This window comes from Bufo bufo, chromosome 4 (genome assembly GCF_905171765.1).
Source record: "Bufo bufo chromosome 4, aBufBuf1.1, whole genome shotgun sequence".
In the NCBI taxonomy this organism is placed as follows: Eukaryota; Metazoa; Chordata; class Amphibia; order Anura; family Bufonidae; genus Bufo; species Bufo bufo.
In genome coordinates this window covers 369,233,234-369,253,948 of record NC_053392.1, presented here as the reverse complement: position 1 = coordinate 369,253,948, position 20,715 = coordinate 369,233,234, and the positions used below count along the sequence as shown (strand labels likewise).

Below are 20,715 nucleotides of genomic sequence, written 5' to 3'. Positions count from 1 at the left end.
TCCTGCTTTTATTACACTGATGCCAGTGGTGTAAATCTTGCCAACTAGGCCAATACAGCCTGGTGGTTCGCCCTCCACACGCTTTCCATGAACTTGAGGTAATGTTTTGTATAGTTTCTCCTCATTAAATAAGAACAGATAACCAAGGAAGGAGACAGAGTTCCATAGCAGTCATATAGCCACCTCTATAGTATGCACTCCTTTATACTTATATATTTATATTTATGCAACGATAGAGACAAAGTGCATTATTAAGTTCATCCTGTACTTGTACATCTATTTAATATATAATTTACACCTAACCTTTATTTTTCCAGTCAAGCCACCAACAAATAGTTCATGTCCATCAACATCCAGAATAGTATAACCAGGCTGTGAAGTAGAGCTGTATATACTGGGCACAATACTTGCTTTAGGACCATCAAATGCCTGCACTGAAATTGTTCCATTGATTCCTGACCTGCAAGAAAAATTAAGGATATCAGCGAATAGATATGCATCCATTAAAGGGGTTGTTCAATCCTGGAAATCCCTCTTCATTTGTGTAGACAGGGCAAAAGGGTTAAAAAGAAGACTCACCAGTCACCAGTGCTTCTGTTCTAATGCCGAACTCCATTCTCCATTTCCGGTCCCCAATTGACAACAAGTGTGACATGCTGTCTACATGCATGTCACCATTGCCGAACAATCAGTGGTCATGTACTATGTAGATGTCATAGCTGAGGATATTGAATTACATGCATGTAGACAGCACATCACACTTCCTGTCCAGTTGGGACCAGAAGAAATAGAGAAGTGAGCTCGGATCTGGAACATAGATGACTAGCAAGTCTTTTTGCACCCCACCTGCATATGGAGAAATTGGTTCCTTATCTGAATTTTGATAATTGCCATTATTGTGTATTACACAAAATTCAGATAAATGTCTAAGCTAATGACTCGTTAATTCTTTAGCATTATTACAGATTGACAGTGGCATACATTATCAAGGGCCCTAAAGCCAGTTAAAAATGTTTTTCACTTTCCAGTTGTTCACCCACTCTGAACCATGACCTTAGTAAAAGGGTTGTCCAGCCTTTACTAAGTGATGAACTGTCCTCAGATTAGGACATCAACAGTGTCCTTAGGACATCAACCCACCAAACAGGACTCCAGGGTTGTAGCCCTACCTATCAGCTAGTCATGGCCAGTCCACCATTTAGTAAAGGCAGGACAACACCTTTAGTACCATGGTCAGTTACATTTTTGTCTGTGCAAAACAGGTTGTATTTTAGTGACTTTGAAAGAAGCTGAGCACAAGCAAACAGAAACATGAAGTGGCTAGTAGCCCACTGTATAAAGGGTTAAAGATATGTAGGAGATATGATATTGTGCATTTTAATCAGCCTTAGTTAAAGCTGCTAGTTAAGGCTGCTTCACTCTCCCCTTAGGCACTCAGTCTAAAGGAGAGTAAATAGAATACTGTGAGAAAAAGAAGCAGAAGCAGCCCTGGGGAAATTAATCAGCCAGCTTTAGAGACAAAGCTTTACACTAGCCTCTGAGGAGCAATTGGGACTATATTGGAGTGTTCCAGCCATTTAGAGAAGGTACAAGCCAAAATGTCTTTGGAGGTAACCTGCATACAGCTTCTAGACTCCAAAGCACCTTGTCTGAGAGAATAGGAACCCTGACATACTTTGAAAACAGTCTGGACATCTGCTAAGAAAACTATGCCCTGCAGTTGGGCATTTGTAATTCTGAATTTTCAGACAAGTAAAGAGATTGAGAGATACAGAATGAGCTATATTGCACTCCTGTGGCTGAACAGAGAGAGAAAGTACATATATTGGAAGACTGGCTAACATATAGGCCTGTCTACCACATTTGCAGCCTTTAGAACTGTGACAACTGTGGAAGCTGGGATACATCTTTATGATCTGCCAGTCCATGCATGATAAAGGCTGAATCTACTGTATTTGAACTTTATTGAGAGTAAAGAACTGTTGTTTATTGCAAAATCGACTTATCATTGTACTGTACCAACACCTGCATTTCCATGGCTCTTCATCACTTTGCAATGTGTCATGGGGACCCTGCCTTGCACTACCACCAGGCAGGAGAACCCCAATACCACGGTGTGCCCAAAGGGAACCAGAGTGCACTGCCTCCATAATTGTGAGGGGCCCAGGGGAGCCAGGGAGGGTGACTACTACCTTTGGGCCTCAGCTAGCACTCTCATCCTCTCTTCCCTACTTCTCTCCTGGAAGGCTGCTACATATACAATAACACAAATAGCCCCATTACCATTGGTCAGATTCACAGAAGGTGGATATTTTTATACTTTTTAAAATCAATATTTTACACAAAAATTGCACTGGTGGGACTTTCTGTGATCCCAAGAACAAGATGTCCCAGAGTTCCTTCTCTGAGTGGACCATTAGTATATGCAGTACCCCAGTAGGAATACTGCCAACAGTTAACTAAAGCTGAAAGGGTTAATGCAATGTTATTGGCTTAAATGTTGTAATTTATGGTGTTTTTTGAGTACTTAATAGCAATATATAGGCAACTAAACTGTTAACTAATTAGCATACTCTTTAGGTTAATGGGGTTATGGACCATGTCCGCTCCAAGTTAGTATTGAGTAGTCTAGTCTGAGGAAAGCTACAGGAAGGACGTGTTTGTAAAAGTTCCTGGAGACCGGGCCCAAGCTCAGAGAACCTCAGTCTCTGAGGCTGCAGCTGCCAAAAAAGAAACTTCACTACCAAAGTACCCCTGAGAGAAGGAGATTAGAAGGTCTAGAACCTAACAGGCTGTGCAAGATTCAGATAGCATGGTATTTGCTCGTTTTTGGCATGAGACGTTACTGCTGTGGTAAGGACTGCCTATTCATATCTAAATATCTGCATCCTTTAGTCTTGAAATTGCAGATAGGGACTATAATTGCATACCAGTGGTTATTGTGGAGATACTGCAAAGTGTCCTTTGAAGGAGAGCAGGGAGTATTACAACTATCATCATTGTTGCTGCCTATATGCTGATATTGGGAGAACATTATACCATGATATACTTTGGAACTGTGCCTTTTGCTGCTGTATGTACTACCACTCCTATCTTCAATTCAGTAAAGAAAAAACTTTATTTATTGAAACTTGTGGGCCTGGTTATTGACTCCATCATCCATCAGCCTCTGCGTATGCCCTTCTGCCTTGCACCCTGCCAACTGTAGACCATTAAGGCGGGGAAGAAAGGGTGCACCCTCTAGTCACTACATGGCCCTATGGAAGCGACACAGGGGATATTGAACAGTGATTATTAATACCACCCTCAGAGCCACAACTACCAATCCAATCCTCCACACACTCCCCTGTGGCTTGTTGCATATGCATGTTGGTCCACCACTCTTTTCACTTCTATGGGACTGACAGAGCACTGTCTACGAGAGTCCCATAAAAGTGAATTGAGTAGTCAATTAACACATGTTCACAGACATGAAGTGCAGAGAGTGGAACACTCAACACTCTACTTAGCTATCTCCTGTGCTCTGCTAGGGAATAAATAGAGCAGCAGTGTGCATGCACAACCTGCGTCTCCATCAGAACGAGGAAATGGGACCCCCCATTCTCATGATCAGTGGGGTTCCTATAGGTCAAACCTCCAAAAATGAGCTAGTTAACTTGTGGATAAGGGATAACTAAATAAAATTGGCACAACACCTTTAATGCAAAGCCAGCATCAATAATGTCAAAGTGATAGTGACATATATGGGTATGGGTAAATGCATGATTGAAGATAATAAAGTACATCCTGTTTTAACACACTGCATTGTCGGATGTGTTATGCTTTCTAAAATAAAAATAAAAAGGTTTGAAAAATATATCTGAAGAAGCAATGGCTTATTCTGAACAAGTAGTGCATAAATTATTCCTTAAAGGGGTTATCTAAAGCTGTAACCCCCCTCCCAACAGTGCCCTCCACGGTCGTTGCTGCATCTCCCCATCGTGCAGTTCACAACACCCGGCGATAGGGGGTGCAGCCAATAGCAGGGTGACCCGCAAAGGGCCATTTCTCCATCATGGTCTGCTGTTTGCTGTACCCTTCGTTGGATGTTGTGATCTGCATGATGGGAGATGCAGCAACGGCTATGAAGGGATATGGGAGGTTACAGGCGTTGGGTACCAGATAATTATTGTCTATATGAGGGCCCCGGGCATTGTAGGGGGGAGAGAGATTACAGCTTTGGATAACCCCTAATAATGGGGCAGATTATAAAAGATGGTAGTATTGGTTAAAAATTATTGCTTGCTCTGAACAAGCAGTCCAAAAATTCTCCCTTTTTCAGAATCAGCAGAAGTACAGTATGGAACCTAACAATCAAGGCAGAAGCTGTGTAGGGCTAAAAGTAGAAGTGGCATTAGAGGGAGCTACAGTTGTGGCAGCAATAGTAATATTACAATATGGAACATGATGGACAGGCAGATAGCAGCAGTGGCATCACTGGGCCTTGAAAGTGGATGCACACAAAAGGCATAAAAATAGGTTTAGAGTTAGGTACCCATCTGTATTGAGGTCACCTTGCTGCTGGTGGATGGACCCAGATTTTAATAAAAAAATGTATCTGCTAGGAAACTCTGATTATATATTAGAAGAGGTAATGCTTTATATATCTACTACACACAGTTACTTTATAGAATGCTGTTATGACTGTCTGACTTTCCTTTCATCATTGGGACGGCCATAAATAGCCACTGTCAGCATTGGTAGATCTATTCATTGTCATCAGCTAGAGTTATGTGAAAATTCTCACAGATCCATGTTCATTCATTTTCACTAATGCAATATTTTCTACACTTGTGGAGGACAATTTTGTACACTCCATCGTGATGGCATTAGCTGCCGTGCTGAATACCCTCTCTGACAGTACATTGGAGGTTGGACAAGACAGTACACCGAGATCAAACTGGGCAGTTCTGGCCACTGTTCCAATGTACTGATCCAGAAGTCCATGGGGACAGAGTATTTGAAGGCAAAAAGCACAGTACAGATAACACTAAACCTTCTTAATCAGGCAGTTTGTATCAGTTGCACTAGGTTGGTGCGGCATTTGTGGCTTATGTTAGGCTACTTTTACACTAGCGTTCGGAGCGGGTCCGTCTGATGTTTCTTCAGACGGATCCGCTCCTATAATGCAGACGTTTGCATCCGTTCAGAACGGATCCGTTTGCATTATAACTTAGAAAAATTTCTAAGTGTGAAAGTAGCCTGAGCGGATCCGTCCAGACTTTACATTGAAAGTCAATGGGGGCGGATCCGTTTGAAGATTGAGCCATATAGTGTCATCTTCAAACGGATCCGTCCCTATTGACTTACATTGTAAGTCTGGACGGATCCGCTTGCCTCCGCACGGCCAGGCGGACACCCGAACGCTGCAAGCAGCGTTCAGGTGTCCGCTCACTGAGCGGAGCGGATGCTGAGCGCTGGCAGACGGATGCATTCTGAGCGGATCCGCATCCACTGAGAATGCATTAGGGCTGGACGGCTGCGTTCGGGGCCGCTTGTGAGCCCCTTCAAACGGAGCTCACGAGCGGACACCCGAACGCAGGTGTGAAAGTAGCCTTACTTGTAGCAGAGACAGCAGGAGGCAAAGTGAGGTCTCATGGTCAGACACAGTACAATAGGCATCTTGTTAGCGAAGCTGGGTAAAGAGTGTATCCTGTTAATACATTTTTGCCTTTACATATCAAGAAAACATTCCCCCATTTTGCGTTGATATGATTAGTGTTCAGCAAATTGACGTAAAACGAATTTCAGGAAAAATTTGATTTGCCATAAAGCCTAATGTCCTGGCGCTTCGTGGTAACAAATAATTTTTTCCTGAAATGGCGGTAACAAAAAAATAAAATACATATTCACTTCATCCGTTTGGTTGGGGAGAGGCCTTCGCTGCCATCTTGAAGGAAGAAAATGTGCAAAATCTCTCAAGTGCTACCGCATGATGTAACCATGTCATCACGCTGGCCGGGCGCAATGATATCATTAGTAATGATGTCAGAGCGTCCACGCAGCGTGATGACGTGGTCATGTCATCCCGTCAGTGCGTGCAAGTTTTCTTCAATCAAAATGGTCGTGACGGCCTCTCTACAAGCAAATAGATGAGGTGAGTATGTATTTTTTTATTTAACCCCTGATTAACCCTTGTAAGGCCTTAATGTGACTGTCAGATGCTGCGATCATGGTTGAACACGGCATAACAGGGGTTCAATGATAGGGGGTGGCACGATCATTATTTACCGTCATTGCGCCCACTACATACAATGGAATGCGATTTGTGACAAAGTAATTAGCCACAAATCGAATTTTTTAAAACTTTTCTCTAGTGATGATCTAAAAGCATGGCTATTCAGTAGATTTCACTTTGCATGATGCCAACAATATGATTGTCAGCACGTAATCAACCAAGCATGCAGCTTGGCATGCTCATCAGCATGCCTATGGACCCAGTTATTTCAATCTTTGCTCAAGCTCAAACATTAAGTTTCAGCCTGAGCAGTTGTTTCAGGCTCTGCTCAGGTGTAAACATTAAGAAATGACGGCTGCACTTAGATGGTTGGTCACAGACAGTGTTGTCGTCATCAGCAGCAGCATGCATGCCATAACAAGCCTCTGCCTTGTCCTCTAACTGTGCTTGAGAAAACTCCATGTCCCCTTGCACTACTAAATCTTCCTCCAGTAAAAGCGCCTCATCCTCATTTTCCTCCACTTCCTCCTTCATGCGACTTCATTAGTTCAGGCCATGAGAGACATATACTGTCCATGGCCATAACACCTGCTGTACACATCCATAGTGACTTGCAACTTTCTGCACTGCTACAATTCCAAGAGGTGGCCCATGTTCTCCACCATGTAAGATTACAAGGTAGGGATGGCTTTTTGGAGAAATAATGGTGGCTAGGTATCTTCAATTGAGGATGAGTGCATGCCCATTTCCTAAAGACAGTGGTGTGGCAGCGACTGCACAACAGACAACTTGGTCAGGTGGGAGTTCATTTTCCACACAAGCAGACTGTTGCATGTGTATTATTGTTTCCTGCCCACAAATTCCATTATGGTTGACTGACTATGGAGCAGAGGATAAGAGGGAAAAATAGTCTGAGCAAGAGAAGCAGTAGTTAATGGTGATGATGATGAGAACAATGATGCTGTACTGCTTGTGTATGTGGCCTGGTTGCTAGAATGATGACAGAGAAAAGGTGGACAGAGGACAGAAATTTTCTGATTGCTGGCCAGTTTGCTTTGTCCGCTGGATCAGGTGATGCCATCTCATGTAGTTCCTACAGTAGGGCTTGAGCGCCCGTGGCTTATTTTTATTCGGCAGAGCTTTCACACACTGCAATAGTGTTGTCTGCAGCCACTGTGGACAATAATTTCTATAAAAGTAATACCTGCACAGAGCTATCACCAGTTGAGCTTACGATAGGTCTGACATTTTGAGACACAATCAGTTGCATCACCGTTTCCAAAGCTGACCACACTAGAAGCAGATCTGTCCCTGACAGTTTTTTTTTTTTATATCAAGCATCAACATCTCTTGCAGTGACTGAGATGATGAGTAAGCCTTCCAGTCTGCAATAATAATCTGTCATCAGCAGGGATAACTGTGGCCTGCTACATCTATTGGACGGGCGGCTGGTGCCGACTGTGCTGCTGCTTGCACTACTACAGCCATCCAGATTCTCACTTGTGGATGATGTGGCATGGGTTTTTTGTTTTTCCATTACCCACCCATGGCCACATTGCTGTTCACCAGACATTTTGAAGCCAAGTTAAATAGAGAAATCACACTTTAACGCTGAGCAGTCCAGTACAATATAACAGACTCGTGATATTAGATCATTAGATTAGGTACACTGTGATGGATGACATTTTTTAAATAAAATTTGCAATATTTTTTTTTAAACAAAACACACAATTGGACACAAAACCATATGTTGCAGCAAAAATACTGTATATATTAACTGTAATGCTGCAAGATATGTCTGGTCAGATTTACTACACTTATTATTAAAAGAAGAAACTTTGCAACAGGTTTCTTGAGAAAAAAAACCTGCACGATTGAGCAGGGCCTACATCACAAATATAGGCTGACTGTGACACTGAATGATATATCTGGGTCAGGTTTGTCACATTTATTAAATAACCTCAATTAAAGAAAAAGTGCATATGTACCAAGGTTATTAAAAACAGGATAATAAATGGTAATAGTAAGAAGCAAATATTCCACAAAGTAAATATCACAAAGAATGAGCCAAACATTGACCAGATTTAATACAAAGGTAATAAACCATTGTTACTGATGAAATCAGAATGGGAATGGTCCACCCAAACGTGTATTTAGACAACTGCCTTTGTCTGGGGGTGGTGCTCCTTTGTGTCACTTGCCCATTTATCAGAAAAGGGAACCAATCTCCAAATACCTAGTTCAGGTGTATATGGAAACTACTCAATCAACTCACTGTTTAATTATATGGCTCATTCCACTCGTGTCCCAGAAGGCAGTCCTACTTGTGGAAGATAGGCATTTCATGAAATGAACTGTGCTTGAGACTGTCTACAGACCCTCTATTTATACATGTACTTGCTTCATATACTCATGGAATGTAGTCCTATTTATGCAGTGTAACTCATTTTTATGCATTTTTAACATATTGTTTTCAATTATCCTAATAAAGTATGGTATTTTTTTAATAACCTTGGGACATATGCACAATTTTTTTAATGGGGATGTAGTTGTAGTTTAGATTTATATTTATTTCAGTTCACACTGTAATATAGCATATTTTTCACTCTATAAGACACACCTAGGTTTTAGAGGAGGAAAATAAGAAAAATATATTTTTTATCACAGCTCAGCTCAGATCCCAATGTTAATCAGACCTCAGAACAGACCACCAATGATAATAAGAAGATGTTACTAAGACCCCCAATCAGACCTCAGATTATCCCCCCAATGTTAATAAGGCTCCTATTCATACCTTTATATTAATAAGCCACCATATTAATCTAACCTCAAATCAGACCTCCATGCTAATGACCCCCATATAAATCAGACCTCAGATCAGACCTCCATGTTAACGACGTCATATTAATCAGACCTCAGATCAGACTTCCATGTTAATGACCCCCATATTAATCAGGCCTCCATGTTAATAACCCCCATGTTAATCAGACCTCAGTCTCAGTTAATCAACTGACAGGCTAATTTTCCCACTCACTTTTCACTGGAGTGTAAAAATCCAAACTATCACAAAAATGTTTTGCACAGATAAGCCTAAAAAGTTACAATTCCCTATTTGGCAACATTTTGGAGCAAGAATTTTATAGTGCAGAGCTACATAAATTCCTCCATGGTCTGAACAACTGTTGACTAATAAAAGTTACTTCTTTTTTTTACAAGAAAGGACTTCAACATACAGTATTTTCAGTTATTTAAACTAGAAATTAAATTCAAATAGAAACTACCTACTTCCATTAGTTATGACCAATATATTACAATTTATTAAAGATAAAGTTTTATATATGGTATGCTATACCATACATCAGATTGAATACTCCGGTCTATCACATCTCGCTTACTCTACACAATATATATGCATGTCATGTATATGCTGCGGGTTGAGTGGGTTCTATGACTATTATTGAACGTTGAGTCCTGAAGCAGAGGCAGGGAGGAAGGACTCTCAGTGTGACCAAGTGACAGAACAAAACAGCAAAAAGAAAGCTAGATAATATGGCTGACAGTGGTTGCTGTCAGATACAGTATCCACTTACTGTCCTAGAAATTTCTGTCTGAAGCACTAATTGACATCTTTTCTCACTACTAAATAAATGTAATCCCTAATCTTTCCTCATACCATAACTAAGATGCTCCATGCACCATTATCAGTTTGGTTGCTCTTCTTTTTTAACTCCTGGACACCCTTTATATTGACTGGTGCCTAGAACTTGGCTATATCTGGCATAAGAATGAATAGAGCGGCATGGCGCATGCTCGATCCCATACAATGGGACACAGAGCCCCTTTGCTTGTGATCTGTAGGGTCCTATCTAGGATATCTGGGCTGTCATTGGTCGGCAACTGCAAAGGGAACTGCCACCAGCAGATCTTGATGATTTGTGTGCCCAAGTACATTCCTCAGACAACCATTAGCAATTTCATTGATAGCATGACAAGGTGTGTAAGTACATGTACTGTATTTCTGTGTGTTGTACTCATACTCGATACTGACTTAATTGAAATGTTTTGCTTCCATTTGTTTTTACCAATTGTATATCATTTATATGTCTATCAATCCTGTGATTTACATAATTCCAGGACTTTTCCTTCTGGGTGTCGCAATTTCAATGTTGAAGAGTGTATATAGAAATCTAGTGTTCAAACCTGTACATTATCACCATTTGCATTTCTCAGATCTGCAAGTACTAGTTCTAATATTTATTATTTAATGCTAATATTTTATTTACTATACTTACCGTGAAGCTTCAACTCTATACCAAGAATCATCATTGATGTCTAAGTTAGGATATTCAACTCGGCCAACTCCTGATCCTACATCCCATAAGAAGTTCACCTTGCCTTTCCTCATTTCAATTGCTAGGAAGTCAGTCTACAAAGAGCAACAACATACAATGTTAATTCAATCATACTACTTGTGAATATGCAAAACTAAGATACTATGTGGAATATATATATATATATATTTATAGTATTAATGAGCAAAGATTTAAAAAATTCGAATATATATATATATATGTATATATAGTATTGATGAGCAAAGTTTTCAAAAATTCGATTCAGCTACTTTGCCAAAATTCGCTAAGAAATTCTATTTGCTACGAATTACTTCATAACAAATCACATTCCATTGTATGGAGAGTCTGAGAGTCACATTCAGCCTATCAGGGGGTTAATCAGGGGTTAAAACAAAAAAAATGTATGCTCACCTCATCCATTTGGCCGTCGCAGCCATCTTTATTGAAGAAAATGTGCCAATTCTTGTGCACACTGATGTGATGATGTCACCACCTCATCACGCTGGGTGGGCGCGGTCCCACTGTGATGACTTGGTGATGTAACATATCAGAGTGTGTGCCCTCCCAGCGTGATGACTTGGTAACGTAACATATCAGAGCGTGCGAGAATTTCTTCAATAAAGATGGTCGCGATGGCCTCTCCGCGATCAAATGGATGAGGTGAGTATTTTTTTTATTTTTTGTTACTGCCATTTCAGGAAACATTTATTCGTTACCACGATGTGCCAAGAAATCCGGATTTGTGGCAAATTTTATTTTTCCGGAAATTTGGACCGAATTCCACTTTGATTTGCTTAACACTATATATGTGGGATATACAATACATTATTTTAGTTTATTTCATTTCTAAACAAATGTGATATGATAAATATAGCATTAGGGGCAGAATGACTCAGAATGACCAGAGTAAGCATATAACTTCATATTGTATAAAAGTAAGAATTTTAGAAAATCCAAAATGTATATAAAAATGGTTATCTGTTTTCTTGTAAATGGATTTAACCCCTTCTCAGTGCCATACATGTACGATGGAAAGAGGGGTTTAAAATATGGCACCCACTATGTCGCAGCAGGTGCCATAGTCACCAGGTCTCTGCTGTTTCAACTAGCAGAGGCACGGGCTAATTTCTGTGACTGGAGATAACACTGATTGGAGACATTTAACTCTTTAGATGGAATCAAAATTCTAAAAAATCGGAAACTTGTGGTGCTGATTTCTGGCTTACGAGAAAGATGTACATGTCTTTCTAAATAAGGCAGATTGTATATTACGTATTTCATCCTATCAGTTATTTTAACTGATTTATAACTTAAAGCAGTATTATGTTTTATATTCCTTTGAGCATTGATGTCCCAGCACAGAATTGTGGGAGAAGAACCATTGATGTAATTTTCCTGTAATTTCATTAAACATCTTAGGCTACTTTCACATCTGCGCTTTTCCTTTCCGCTATTCGGATCCGTCATAGGATCTCAATAGCGGGGGAAAATGCTTCCATTTTCTCCCCACTTATTGTCAATGGGGACAAAACTGAACTGAATAAAACGGAGTGCTCCAGAATGTATTCCATTCTGTTTGGTTGCGTCCCCATCGCGAACAGAATAACGCTGCAAGCGATGTGCTGCCGAGCAAGACGAATCCGTCATGACTCACAATGGAAGCCAATGGGGATGGATGCGTTTTCTCTGACACAATAGAAAATGGATCCGTCCCCCATTGACTTTCAATGGTGTTCATGACGGATCCATCATTGCTATGTTAAAGATAATACAACCAGATCCATTCATAACAGATGCAGATGGTTGTATTATCAGTAACAGAAGCAATTTTGCTGATCCCTGATGGACCCAGCAAAAACGCTAGTGTGAAAGTAGCCTTATAAGATAGATTTAACTGCTTTCACGAATACTGATTTTCTTTAGGATTTTTCTCTAGGAAGCACAATTAAGGTACCAGTGGCACCTGAATGCCTCTTAGGAGACAAATCTGAGGGGGAAGGGGGGCAGTAGGAATTTTGTTGAACCTGTGAAAAGTTGAGTTGGAGGACATGTATGATTCCAGGTTGCAGAGTTTTTGTTTCTGAAGGGACCCTGGAAACACATGAAAACATCAGACACTCATGCTGATGGTGGGCACTCTGCAAGAGTCAATGACAGATGACGCACTATGGCTTATTTTATGAAACAACTTGTGACGAAGAAAGGATAAATAAAAAAATAAAATCAAGCTATAAAATATGATATCCTGGTATTATGTACTCATAGGAAATCTGTCACAATGAACATGGCATCTGATCTCTGGGTAGTCTGTTGTAGAGCAGGAGGAGCTGAGCAGATTGATTTATAGTTCTGAGAGAAAACAGTCAGCAAAATTTAGAATTAATTTATTCTAATCCCTGCTTATTCTGGGTCTAGGGGGTCCAGATGGTCATCATATCAGTGATTGACAACCTTCCTTATATAAGTTTACATAAAGTTTACATAGTTTACATTAAGATAAAGCAATCAGTAGATAAGACCCCCCACTGGACTCCTAAGTTCAAAATGAGCAGGAAAGAAAAATAAAAAAATTAACATTATTTTGAATCTTTTACCACAAAACTTTTAGTCTTCTCTGTGTGTTTAACGTGTTAAGCATCAAGTTAAAGAGTGCTACATATCAACACTATCATTACTTACAAATTTGTTGCTCCCGAGATAGAACAGAAGATTGTCAGGAGTACTTGTTTTTACATTTAAAATGATGGTGTTATATCTGCCTTTCTTAATGTCAGGTTTATAAGTACGAATGCAGTCCCCTCCAGATGACACCGAAACTTTGATCTGCAAGCACAAACAACAAGTTGAGCATTACAGGAACTAATTTACATCGACATGTATCCTTTAACTGCAAGAATATTGATCAAAGTAACTCATTTTTAGTACTTTTTTCTAAGGATTTGTAAAATTTATAAGAGTTTCGCACTGAAATCATATCCAGATGCCTGAAAGGTGCTTTGAAGTGGCACCCAGCAGAGAGACTATGCAAGAAAGGGTGGGTTCACATCAGCGTTATGTATTCCGTTATGGCTTTCCGTTATAACATGGTTATAACGGAAATGAACAGAATCCAGAAGTCAAAACGAAAGACTTTAAGAGGCATTCCGTTTTGATCCGTCATAATAGAAGTCTATGGGAATCATAACGGATCCATCTGGTTCCCATTATGCAAGACGGAAAACATAGTCCTGTCGACAGGACTTTTTTGTCGGTTCTGCATAACAGGAACCAGACGGATCCGTTATGAGTCCCATAGACTTCTATTATGACGGAAAACAATATGGAATGCCTTTTAAAGGCTTCCATTTTGCATTCTGTCATAATACAAGTCTATGGGCAGCATAACTGATCCGTCCTGGTTTCCGTTATGCAGGACTGGACTCCTGCATACTGTATCCGTTATGCTTCCCGTAGACTTATATTATGAAGTATCAAAATGGAATGCCTCTTAAAGGCTTCCGTTTTGACTTCCGTCTTATGGATTCTCTTATTTTCCGTTATAACCATGTTATAACGGAAAGCCATAACGGAATACATAACGCTGATGTGAACCCACCCTAAATGTGCCTTCCCTGCTTTTCACTAGATATACTGAGACGCTCAAGTTGTAATTTCTGAGACAAACATAGGCCAACATGAAAGAGGATTTTGGCAATGTAAAACCATATATAAATGTATAGGATGTCTGTAGTGTATTGCTTTAAAATATCTGAATTATCTAGCAAATTTATATAGAAAATCCAGCAAACTAATATTTTTCTATATAGTCTGTAAGTACTGCATGTATTATTTCCTCAGTTGCAGTATATGGTCTGCACAGACTAATTCTGCACTAAAAAGTATTCAGCACTTCCTCCAATATAGATATTGCTGCTTATATAATATCGAATTAAAGAAAGCATGCAACTTTCAGACCACACAAAGTGCAATTTCAAAGATGTGCATTTAATATGGAAGGCTCTTTAATCAAGTCAGAAATATGCTACAGGTGGAAATACCTTGAACATACATGAATGAAAATTAATTGATTGGAATGGTTGACATAGAAAATTAAAACCAAGAGGATTGATGTAAGAAAATACATGTTTAAAACTTATCAGAATAATTAGGAGGTAATATCAAATAAATTGGGAAAATAACGAAAATAAAATATTGCCTAGGATAATTTATATTGGCTATGCGAGGCGAGGATACGAATACTGTAACTGGAAATAATATAATTTACAGTGACAGGATGACATTATAAACCATGAAAGATGAGGTTCCATTACTTCAGACACAGTAAAATGCCCTTGGGAGAAATAAAAAAAAAATATATATTTGAAATAATTTATTTCATGAGTCGTTTATGATTCATTATACAAAGCATAATTATTAACACCTTTGCTGCCAGAGCAGGATAGTGTTAAAAATGTGCTTAATACACACATGCCTGTGATTGGTAATGTTGCAATTAAATCAAATCTATCTATCTATCTCTATCTAATTACCTATCCATCATTACGCTGGCAGCCTTTATCTGCCACTTCGCTCACCGTATGTCTGTCTGTCTTGTGTGTATGAGTGAATAGGTGCTTATTTCATTATATCTCTACTCTGTTTCAGTTCTGCGGGGGTTACACCCTTCTCTTCTTGCTGTGTGTTCTGCTGTCCAGCTTCTGACTAATGAACTCATTACCTGATCTTCAGGTCCAGTTCTGCAGTACTTTGCCAAAATAGCTATAACCTCTTTGTTCCTATGTACTGACTGCTGCTGGATTCCTGGACTTTGACACTTGCTGCCTGCCCTGACCTCAGCCTGTATCTTGACCATGAGTATTGCCATGTCTCCTGGTGCCTCACATTGATTTCTCTGATCCTGATGGGTCAGCATTATTTCATGAACTCACCAGATATAGGTCTAAAAATATTTAAGAATCATAATATTCCCCCCATTTTTTTCCTTTTCCAGATGCCCATTACAGAATCTTTAGAGTCTTTGCACTTCATAATGATCTTGTGAACCTCATGCCCAAAACATCATAAAACCAAAGGACCATGATGAGTTACCAGATCCAGCAAAGAAGAAGGTATGGACAGTGTTTATTTCAACTTACTAAATAAAAAAAATACTAATTTCCAGTGGGTCGTTTCAAGGATCACTTCTCTGCCCCATCAGCACTTACATCTATCTAGTGTATGACAGGTACGCTTAACGACACTGTATATATGCCACAGCTATTGATCTTATATAATAATTAGTGGCTGCAAAACACTGGAAATGGCAATAATCATACATTTATTTCACTACCCTGAGGAAACTCTATGAATGTGATTGATTTTGGCACATTGTAGTGTCATGGCATGTTCCAGGGGTGGCCAACCCGTGGCTCTTGAGCCGCATGCGGCTCTTTGCTTCTTCAAGTGCTGCTCTAGCTGTAGAGCCGGGAAACAGTCAGGCCGGATCACTCTCCACCCCATGCTCAGATCTCTTTTCCTGATTGGACACTGTCGCTACTTTGCAGCTCCAGCTCACTCTCCACTACGTCCTAATGCACACAGTGCGAGACCGTAATACGTGGAGACACGCACTATGACCTGACGTTGTGCTCAACAGGTCACAGTGGAGAGCGTGTCAGACCTGCAGAGTAGCAGGAGTCCAGCGCCTGATCAGGAGAGGGAAGGGATTTTTTAAAATTATAGATCTAAGCATGGGGGTCTGATCTGAGCATGAGAGGTCCTGATCTGAGCATGGGGGGGGGGGGTCCTGATCTGAGCATGGCGATGGTCCTGATCTGAGCATGGGGGTGGTCCTGATCTGAGCATGGGGGACCTTGTTTGAGCATGGGTTGGTCAGGTCTGAGCATGGGGGGTCAGATCTGAGAAGGGGGGAGATCTGAGCATTGGAGGGGGGAGATTTGAGCACTGAGGGTCTGGTACTGGGAGACTGATTTGTGTTGTCTGATCCGAGCATTGGGGGTCTAATTTGGAGGTCTGACGAGGTTTGGGGATCTTATTTTAGGTCAGATGAGGATTGGGGATCTGATATGAGGTCTGATGAAAAATAATTTTGAAAAAAATTTTTCTCTGCTAATAAAAAATAATAAAAAAATATTTTTATCAGACCTCAGATCAGATGAAAAATATTATTTTTTCTTATTTTTCTTTGTTAAAACCTAGGTGCATCTTGTAGGGCGAAAAATACAGTGACTCGTGTGTAAATGTATATCTTGTGGCTCCTGGGAGTCATACGTTTTTTAATTTGACTCTTTGTGTTTGTAAGGTTGGCCACCCCTGGCCATGTTCCATCAGCTTAAAAAATACACTGGTTTATTGATACACGGTTTTTACCTATGTCCATACTAACCAGAACCAGCTGCTAATTTCTAATCATTGAAGCACTACACAACACAATTCTTTCAACTGAATGTACTGCGATTTAATAGACTTACAGAATTAGCTTGTTTGCGTGCTTGATTTATCAGCTCCTTGATCTGAGAGATATTTTTGCCCAGGTTATCCTGAAGCTCCTTAATAGGTTTTAGTTTATCCAATAAACGATCAGCCTCTTTTTCGAGCAGCTTTACTCTTTCGCCAGCATCTGTAACTGTAGCACATCAAATGAAAAATTAAAGTTCATACAGCTACTTTGAAACATTGCATGGAGTTAGAATATTAAGTGCTTAGAACACAATAGACTACCTCTTATATTAGAAAACTATTTTAGAAATCTTCCACTTTATAAAATGTGTTAGAACATACAATGATATTTTCAGGATAATAAAGTTCAAAGGGTCTGTTCACATTTACTCTACATTCAGCATTGGCACATGCACCAAATGTAGCCATAAGCCATCATTCACCAGATGAAGGCTAAACAAGTGTAGGACTACCTTCCTATACAGTGTGACACTGTAAAAAAAGTTTGGTATGGTATTACGTCGGAGGTATACATTGATATTCCTGACATATAACTCAGAAGAACTGTAGCCATATGTCTAGTGAAAATCAATTTCACTAAACTTTTGGTCCTATTTTTCCTATCTTGTGGCTTCTTCAGATACGAAAGTTGCTAATGTGCTTTTACAGAACACAAACCCTGGATCTCAGACTCTTGGATTTTTGAACATAACTGTACTTTAGTAGTAGGATGCTTTTGTGCTTTCCATTTTTAGACTCCCAGAGGCAGACTATAGGCACAGTCTTTCTGTGCCAATAGGTAAAGCCATCCCTGCCTCTAATTTTAGTGATCATTTTTAGTCAAACAATTCAGATACAGTGCAGATCTGTGTACAGAACATTTGCAAAAAATCTGCACAAAAAGCACACAAAAACCGCAAACAAACCTGCACTATTTATTATGTTTTTGTGCCGTTTTTATGCAGTTTTGGTGTGGATTTGACGTTGTTTCAGCCACAATTCTCACCATTCCTAAACACAGATGCCAGCCATGTGTGTTCCGCATTTTGTGGAACGGAACATCCCATCCTATGATAGAAATTCATATTCTTGTACACAAAAGAGACAAGAATAGGACATGTTCTATTTTTTTTATTTGCGGGGCTGTGTGTTCTGTCCGCATCTTTTGCGGCCCCAATAAAGTGAATGGGTCCGTATCCAAGGTGCAAAAAAAAGGTGGCTCGGATGTGGACCAAAACAACGGTCGTGTGCATGAGGCCTAAGGCCTCATGCACACGGATGTTTTTTTTTTGCGGTCCGCAAAAATGGTTTCCGTTGTTCCGTGATCCGTGTCCGTTTTTTCATCCGTGGGTCTTCCTTGATTTTTGGAGGATCCACGGACATGAAAAGTGAAAAAAAAAACTAAGTCAAGTTTGCATTGAAAATGATAGGAAAAACGGACATGGATCACGGACGCGGATGACTATCTTGTGTGCATCCATGATTTTTCACGGACCCATTGACTTGAATGGGTCCGTGAACCGTTGTCTGTGAAAAAAATAGGACAGGTCATATTTTTTTCACGGACTGGAAAAACGGATCACGGACACGGAAGCCAAACGGTGCATTTGCTGATTTTTCCACGGACCCATTGAAAGTCAATGGGTCCACGAAAAAAGACGGAAAACGGAACAACGGCCGCGGATGCACACAACGGTCGTGTGCATGAGGCCTAACACAGTGGAAACTAAAAGTAAAGCAGCGTATGTGACAGCTTTTGAAATATGCTACTTGCGTGAGGATCCTTTAATGGTTATATCTTATTTTTCATAGATATTTTGAGCCTTGCTCCCATTTGCATCTCTGTGTGTCACTTTGGCCTACTGTACCAAGACACACAGCTTCAAAACAAGCGATTAAAAAGTGTAATAACTCAGGTTGAAGCAGCAGAAACAGCAAAATTTCTCTTTCATGAGAACAAAAATGAACTTGATTTGCAATTTAGATACTGATGTGGTGTGAAATGCTTTATCTAAAGATCTATTATGCTCTGCTACAGCATCATTTCCTGTTATTATCACTCCTAGCACAGAGTAAATTGGAAGAATTGATACAAATCCATGTAGCATATAGCAAATGTAATGTTAATTTCATCGAAAAACACTTTTTTCCCCTTACTTGTTTGGACACATTGCATGAAAAGATAAAAACTATGCATTACCAGCATTGAGAATGACACTAGCCTTTTTTTTAAATGAACTTGTGTTTCATCCAGGACCCTCTATGTACAATTAAGTGCAAAACAATGTCATTACTGCTTGATAAACCGTAGCCCATAGTCAATGTTCCTTGTATGATATTTTTACTTTTTAATGAGTAAGGGCTCATGCACATGGTCATAGCCGTTTTTGCAGTTTGCAAACTTCGGATCCGGAAAACACGAATACCGGCTGTGTGCCTTCCTCATTTTGCGGAATGGTGAATCCTGGCCTCTTTAGAACTGTTCTATCATGGTCCATAAAACGGACATCTTAGGAATGGGACATGTTCTATTTTTTTGTGTGGGCCAGAGAACGGACATGTGCTGTCCGCATCTTTTGCGGCCCTATTGAAGTGGATGGGTCCGCATCCGACCCGCAAAAAATGCTAAACAGATGCAGACCAAGACTATATTCATGTGCATGAGCCCTCAAGCTGATTGAGTGAGGAAAAAAAGACTGGATGTCAAATTAAATCTTACCACAGTAATCTGAGCCACAGTATTCTACTTTAATGTAACACCTCCTACTGAAAACATGTTTAAAGGGGCTATCACACAAAAAGTACTATAAAACAAATAAGGCATTCCGAATGAAGTATTATTATAGTTTACATGCAATAAGAATATTGTATGGTTTTTATGTACATAATATTTGCCTCTCTGGTATTGTCCCCTGCTGTTTATCCTTCAGGCCCACCTTCTCCTGCATTCTGTGGTGGACTAACATGCTCAGTATCTTCCCTGCTCCTTTCCTCTCAGTGCTGGTGTATAGTGATGGACGACATCGGCCAGGATGATTCGCGAACGCGATTCACTTTAATGGCAGGCGAACCTGAAAAACCTTCAGGTCATATTTGCAGCCACCAAATACTTACTAGAAGTGCACAAATAGTCCCACAACATGGACAGTGACATATTAGAGGGGGATCAATGACAAAAATTCCCACAAAAAATATCTATTTTAATTATGGGCCATTTTTATGCGTCTTAAAGGGAAATTGTCAAAAATATGCCCTGCTGGAGCCTAGAAAAAATTTATTTTACGCCACGGAAGTACAGGCCCTAAAAATTAGGCATTCATCTGACATAGAAGAAATTGTGATTATGTGGCTCGATGTACATTATGCGGTCACTGAATAACAATTTTACTGTAACCCACTGGAGTACAGGCCCCAAACATTAGGCATTCACTGTACCGAAAAGATCAAGTGATTATGTGGCTGGAGGTATATTAGACGGTCATTGGATATCAATTTTACTGCAGGCCAGTGGAGTACGGGCTCCAAACATTAGGCATTCACCTGACAGAAAGGATCAAGTGATTATGTGGCTGGAGGTATATTAGATGGTCATTGGATAACAATTTCACTGTAGGCCAGTACAAATACATGTCAAATACATATTTTTAAAAGAACTAAAAATATAAAATTGGCTAAAGAAATCCCCCCTCTTGAATAAACACCAAATGA

General features: G+C 40.0%; 1 protein-coding gene across 2 annotated transcripts in view; it reads right to left on the bottom strand.

Annotated features, from left to right (window-relative positions):
• LAMA2 (laminin subunit alpha 2) overlaps positions 1-20,715 on the bottom strand; it is a 1,085,231-nt gene that overhangs the window by 85,473 nt on the left and 979,043 nt on the right. For both annotated transcript variants that reach the window (XM_040429125.1, XM_040429126.1), the window contains exons 44-47: positions 17,040-17,194; positions 13,249-13,392; positions 10,510-10,643; positions 304-460 (exon numbers count right to left, since the gene is read on the bottom strand). In XM_040429125.1, the coding sequence (XP_040285059.1) occupies positions 304-460; positions 10,510-10,643; positions 13,249-13,392; positions 17,040-17,194 (590 nt within the window). The remainder of the gene's footprint in view (positions 1-303; positions 461-10,509; positions 10,644-13,248; positions 13,393-17,039; positions 17,195-20,715) is intronic.